At 64.5% G+C, this 6,660-nt stretch overlaps 1 protein-coding gene across 1 annotated transcript; it reads right to left on the reverse strand.

Annotated features, from left to right (window-relative positions):
* Positions 1–24: 24 nt before the first annotated feature.
* MNEG_5964 (DNA repair and recombination protein RAD54B) lies at positions 25–6,441 on the reverse strand (the record flags this gene model as incomplete). Its single annotated transcript, XM_014045560.1, has 19 exons — positions 25–171; positions 466–564; positions 858–906; positions 1,119–1,170; positions 1,489–1,652; positions 1,880–2,220; positions 2,472–2,585; positions 2,754–2,868; positions 3,160–3,229; positions 3,474–3,549; positions 3,799–3,901; positions 4,080–4,229; positions 4,508–4,551; positions 4,753–4,875; positions 5,072–5,134; positions 5,345–5,411; positions 5,706–5,721; positions 5,858–5,879; positions 6,235–6,441. The coding sequence occupies 19 exons, from the start codon at positions 6,439–6,441 to the stop codon at positions 25–27; spliced, it is 2,022 nt and encodes a 673-aa protein (XP_013901014.1).
* Positions 6,442–6,660: the final 219 nt, after the last annotated feature.

A 6,660-nucleotide genomic window follows, 5' to 3' on the forward strand; every position in this document is an offset into this window, starting at 1 on the left:
CTCCCCCTCTCCCTCGCCATCTCATCACCCACCGTCACGCCCCCTCACCTGCAGCCTGAAGAGCTGCTTGAGCTCCGCCTGGCTCAGGCCCTTGCCGCCGCCCCCCCTTGACCCGCCCTCCTCCATGGTCACCAGCGCCAGGTCAGACTTCATGATCTGGCGCTGGTAGATCTGAAGGCAGGAGGGGGTACGGGCGGGGGTGGAGGGGAGCGAGGGGTGGGTTGAGGGGCGGTGGTCATTGAGAGTGAGGGACGGGCAATGGGATGCGAACGCGGTGTCAACAAGGTTTGTAGACCTGTGGAAAGGGCATAGGTGTCTGCAGGGAGGGCTGTTTGCCCCTTTCCCACAGCGCACAGGGCGACTGCAAACCCTGTGAGGGCGCCCATGTCGCAGCTTCCCCTGCACCCATCTTTGGGCCGAGGCTGCCGCCCCTGCCCCCCAAAAGCACACCACCCAGGCCCCCACCTTCTCCTCGATAGTGCCCGTCGTGAGTAGGCGGTACACAAAGCACGGCAGGCGCTGCCCGTCACGCCAGATGCGCGCCATCGCCTGCCGGTCCATGGCCTTTGGTAAGGGGGGAAGGGCGGGCGCGCCACTGCACTTGGCAAAAACATGCGCGATGTGAAGCAGCGGGGCTTCGTTCCCTGGCTGCCACGCTGCCCACTCTCCCTGCCACTTGACGGTTTGGGAGCCTGGCCATGCTATGTTGGCCTGCTGCCCCCTCCAAGCCCGTCCGCTGGCGCTCCTGAGCTCCAGACCCTAGGTTGGCACCAAATCATGACCGCCGCTGCGCCGCTCTCACCGGATTCCAGTCACTAGTGGTGGCCATGAAGATGGAGCCGTGCAAGAAGGAGGACGACGGGCAGCGAGAAGGGCAGGAGCAGGGGGATGATGGAGGCAGGGGCGCTACAGGGTGGGGGTGGCCGCTCACAAAAGGCGCAGCACGTGAGCCCCAGTCCTTGCTTTGACGCTTGCGCGCATCCCGCGCGGCTGCTCCCTCACAGCCTGCCACCCTCCCAGCATACTCCCACACAAACCAACACATAAAGACACACACGCCCTCCTCCCCCCGAACACACACACACACGCCTCACACGCCCCCACGCCCCGCCCCCCACCTGTCGAACAGCACGAGGTGGTTGGCCCCCACCAGGTTGAGCCCGGCACCGCCTGCACAGCGGGGCCAGTGCAGAGGGGGGCGGGCAAGCGGCGGGGGGGAGATGCCAACGGCAGCGTCTGCGGCGCTGCACGTCCCGGATGGCGCTGCGCGTTCTTGCGTGCGCCGCTGCCCATGACTGCAGCGACTTGCTGAGTTGGAAGGGTTGGTGAGGGCTGTCTGACAGGTGCGGCAAACGCACTCCCATTGCAACACACACAAACATACACACATACGCAGACAATAATAAGAATCACACACGCACAGGAGAACAGGCACACAGGCACACCGCGTGCGAGCGCGCACAACCCTCACCCCCACTCTGCCCTCACCCGCGCGCGTGGACAGCAGGAAGACGCGCCCCACCCCGCGCTGGTTAAACCCGTCAACCACGGACTGGCGCTCGTCAACGCCGGTGCCCCCGTCGATGCGCGCTGTCGCCCAGCTGCGTGCGGGCGTGGAGGCGAGGGCGGTCGTGTCGCGCGACGAGGGCGGCCTGGGGTTGGCCCAGCGCGGCCGAGGCTGGGGCTTGGGGCGGGGAACTCCAGGATGGCACAGCAGGCGCGGCATCGGCAAGAGCGGGCCGACCTGGAAGGGCCGAGCCTGGCGGTCCGGACACCTAGTTGCTGCCCCAAGATACAGCAACCAATCAGCCACCAAGAGCAGCCTTGTCTGCGAGCCCCCAGCCCAGCAACATGGCTGCCCCGGTCTCGCGCCGCCCACCCCTGTGGCCTGCATAGCATGGCGTCCACCATGTCCAGGGTGGCGGTGCTGGTGGACACCACCACCGCGCGGCAGCCGGCGCCCAGCACCCGCGCCAGCAGGGCCTCAAGGCACCGCAGCTTGCCGGACGCCCCCACCGCGTCCAGCGCCGCGTGCTGCTGGGGGGCCGCAGCCTCCGCTGCCGGCTGCTGCTGCTGCTGGCCCATAGGCTGCGCCGGCGCCTCGGCGGCGCCGAGCGCCTGCTGCAGGGCGGCTGTGGCGGCCGCGGCGGTGCCGCTGCTGGCCCCGCTGGCATTGCCGCCGCCAGCGGGCGCCAGTAGCAGGCGAGGGTGGTTGCAGAGCTGCATGGAGGTCGGGCAATGAGCGGAGGCGTGACATGCTGTTACCGGGACTATTGGACGCAGGTGACGCGTGTGTAATTGTACAGTGCTGTCAAGTACTAAAGTGCTCACACAAATTTAAATGCCTCGTGTGGCGTAAACGCACCCAAAACACACATACACACACACAAACACACATGCGCACACACATACACACACACGCACACACACACATACACACACACACACGCAACACACCACAAGCAGCCCACCTTCCTGAGGACGGTGATGGCCGGCAGCACACCCTCGCCGTCGGCGCCAGCGCCGCTGCCGTACAGCAGCTGAGTCATGGCAGGGCTCTTGAGCACAGCCCGGTACACAGCGACCTGACGGGGTGGGGTGGGGGCTTGATGTCACGGCTCGACCCGCGCGGACGCCAGACGCAGCAGGGAGGCCACTCACAGATCATCTTATTGAATGCTGTTTAGATGCTGAATGGGGTGTTGGGCATCAGAGCACCGGCATCTTGTTGTGCAGCACGCGGCCCCTCCGACCTGCAGCTCCGAGGGGCGCACAAAGACCGTGAAGGTCTGCAGCGGCGGCAGGTGGCGAGTGAGGACGTCCTGCGTGCGGCGCAGAACGTAGCCCCCCGCCTGCTGCTGCAGCTCGCTGTGATGCGCAACAAGGCAGGAGAGGAGCGGGATGAAGGCGGGTGTGCAAGTGATGGAGCAAACAGCTAGCTAAGCGGGAGGAGTAGAGCCAGGGTTGGTGATGACAAGATGTCAGACCAACCCCAGGCGATGACAAAATGTCAGACCAAGCCCAGCCGTAACGGTTAGGTTGGCGGGGAAGGCGCGGGTTTGTGCATTGACAATGATGCCAAACAATGTCCCGAGCCGCCCCAGAGCAAGAGCGAACGCATCGTCGCACGTGCATGCATCCGACGAACGCGGCACTCACGCCGCACGCGCCGCCCCCAGCTCTCTGTCCGCCTGGGAGGCGTCCTTGTCACGAGACCGCGATATCGGGTCTGGGTACCACGCGCATAGCGGTGGTGGTGGTGACGGCGGTGGTCGTGGTAGTGGTGGTCGTGGTTGCGGCAGTGGTGTGTGTATGATGACGTCTAGTATTGCTACAGGGGAGGGCATCACCAAGCATGCGCGAACTTGCCGCCCGGTCACTTGTGAGCACAGCTGCAGACACGTCTGTCATGCTGGCGGTCAAAGCGGTATTCCCCTTCTTAGCCCCATCCCCCTCCCCCTCTCCACCTCCACCTGCGTAAACGCGCTTAAAGGTGGCCATGGGCCCCAGCACGCCTGGTGTTGCAAAAGACAGCAATGCGTAGAACTCCTGCGACCGCATCGTTTGTGTGGTGAGCTCGTGGTGGTATGCATGCACGCAAGCGAGCGGTGGCAAGGGTAAGGCATGGGGCCAGCCCGTAAGGTCCTAGACGTGCAAACCCTGGCTGCAATAACAAACCGCACTGCGTTGGGCTCAGCACCAGCCCCGCAAGACAGTTGGTTAGCAGGCCAAAGGAAATCTTGACACACCCTGTGTTGAAGAGGCCCCGCCGCATCCCAGCTTTGACCCACTCCCCACCTCCAGGTTGTTCTGCACCGGTGTCCCAGTCAGCACCATGCGCCGCGCGCAGTTGAGCGCCTGCAGCCCCGCGATGGTCTTGTTGCCGCCCGCTGACTTGAGCCTGCGGAGGATGAAGGGGCCAGCGTCGCAAAACTGATCATGCATCCCCGCCGCACGCCTGAAAAGCAGCTCGCCGCTACGTTAAGAGCCTAATGTTTGCATGCACCCACTCCACCTCACCTTAGTTGACGAACCTGCACGGAGGCGTGCGTAACGCACGCGCGTGATCCGTCTCCCACCATAATCCGTAGCCCATCCCCAAGCGCCACCCCCTCCCAAAAAAAACGCGCCTGTGGCCCTCGTCGCAGATCAGCAGGTCGCAGCACCCCGCCAGTTCCCCGCCGAAGCGCCGCATGCTCTCGTAGCTGGCCAGCAGCACGCTCCACACGCTGTGGGGATCCAGTTCAGGACATGAGATAGGGTTTGCAGTAATGGGCACAAGGTTGTCGGTGCATGAGGACAGGAAAACAAGAGGGCGGGTGGGTCTGACTGGTGTGCAGCAGGGGTTGGTCGGTGTTCTTGATTGGCACCCGTCCATCGTGCATGAAAGAGGTGTGGCGCTAGTAGTAGCCAGGAAGCGGGTCAGTAGAAACTGGCGGCGTGTTTCCGGACAAGCTCTCCAGTGCAGAGTCGTGCGGCCGGGGGTGGGAGCCAGTCAGTCACACACCTGCCAAGGCGGAAGTCCTTCACCTGCTGCTCCGCAGCTGCCCCCTGCGGCGTGGAAAGTGGGCAGTTGGTGAGCCCATGAACAGCTCTCCTGCACACATAAATCACACATGTCTTTTGATAATCAGCAGGTGGCTCATTGACTGACTGGTCATGACCCACTCACTATCACCTGCACACCCGCACATCCCCCCTGCACACACACACACACACACACACACAACCTCACCCTCTCCTTTGCCCCACCTGACTGCTGAGCGCCATGGCCCTCATGCGCTCGACCCCCATCCACTTCTTGATCTCAGCCCCCCAGTTGTTCACCAGTGTGGCCGGGGCCACAACCACCGTCTTGCGCACAACAGGCACGCCCTGCACCCGGGGAGGGGGGGCGAGTCAGGGGCGGCGACTGGATGCAAACGGTGCAACAGGGCCAACTGCTTCGGTTGCTGGAAATAGGATCCTCCATCGCAGGCAATGCCGCTTTTCAAGCGCCGCACGGCACCAAGGCAGACGCAATTTTCGGCTGCCGGACCCTTCAAACCCGAGCGTTGCCGCCAGGCATCACCTCTGGCCCCTGCCTCATGAGCGTCCAGATCAGCGCCAGTGTCTGGAGGGTCTTGCCCAGGCCCTGGTGGGGGGAATTACCAGAGGGCCCGGGAGGAGCTGTTGGAACAGAGCAGGCTGCCGCTCGGTGGCAAGCAGGGCATTGATGAGGCTCGCAGCCGACGAGGCGTGCGCTGCCCACACCTCCCCCTGGCCTGGGGCGCCTCTACTGCTGCATCATCGCCCTTCACCCGCCTCTGACTGCGCGGCGGTGGTGGCCTGACTCTGCACCCACCATCTCGTCAGCCAGGATGCCTCCAGATCTGTCGGGTGCCCTCAGCCCCATGACGACCTCGTACATCCTGTGGGGGTGGCGGGCGGGGGCGCATGCAGGGGTGATGGTGGGGATCATGGTTACAGACGGCGGCAGATGGTGGTTTAACAATTTGGTAGCCGAGGGACGGAGGTTGGGCCAGACAGAGGTGGAATGCAGACATGACATTTGATGCCCGTGGGTGTGTGGGGCAGAATGGATAAGGAGCATACAACCGCAGTGGAGGAGAAGATGTCCTTTGGTCTCATGGGCAGAGGGAACACAACGGCGCGCATGTGAATAATTGAAAAAGCAGCACACTGCGTGCCACCGCAAGCCTTACCAGCGGACGCCCTCGCCTGTAGGGTTGGGGGGGGGTGCTGCTGTTGGTATGCTTCAGCAGAAGCTTTCGGCAGGCAGCACAGACAGTTCGCATGACGAATAAGCACAATGCCCTTCATGCCGCCAGCCCACCCAAGCCTTACAAGCACTCACGCTGGTGGGGCCGCAGGTGCCGCTGCGGCGGCGGTGGGGGTCGGCGAGGCAGGGCGCGCGAACGAGGGGTCGGCTCACAAGACAGCACCGCTAGCAAGCGCCCAAACCCTGCAGCACTCAGACAACTGCAACCCGCAGCTGGCTTGATAATGCCACAGGGATCGGCGCGCCGCATTAAGCCCTTTGGTGCCCCACAGGCTGCAAAGACCCTCAGTCACCCGGGTGTGGCCTCAGACCTCAGTCACGCGCGCAGGGCACTGCAGTTCAGGGGCGTGCAGTGTGCTGCAGTGCATGCAACCTGCACCATTGCGGTTGGTTTTGCGCAGTGCAATGCGGTGGTTGAGCGTTTTAATCCCTCCTCATCTTCATTTCCTCACCGATAGGTAGGGGTCCACCACCACGGGCACCACCGCCCGCCCGCTGCGCAGCCGCCCCTCGCCGCCCGCCCACTGCTCGCCGTTGAGCAGCACCGCATCAGGGTGGGTCGGGTCATACAGCGGCGCGGGCGACGCGCCGGCGCCGCCCCCCGCGCCTCCAACGCCGCCGCGGCCGCGGCCAGCGGCGGCGGGGCCGTGGCGGACCATGCCGACAGGGCCGCCAGTCGGCGGGGCGGACCGGGAGCCTGGCGGCGCTTTGCGAGGCATCGAGCAGGCAAGGGACGGCGCGGCACTGTCGCCGACGCCGCCAGCCGCGGCGCTCTCGACGAAGCAGACCCCGCGCCTGGGAGTGGGATGGTCGGACGAGGCGATCAACCAGCCTTGTGACAACGAGCCGCGCAGCCGCATGCCTTGAATGGCACGCAC

Source organism: Monoraphidium neglectum (genome assembly GCF_000611645.1).
Source record: "Monoraphidium neglectum strain SAG 48.87 unplaced genomic scaffold scaffold00928, whole genome shotgun sequence".
NCBI lineage: Eukaryota > Viridiplantae > Chlorophyta > Chlorophyceae > Sphaeropleales > Selenastraceae > Monoraphidium > Monoraphidium neglectum.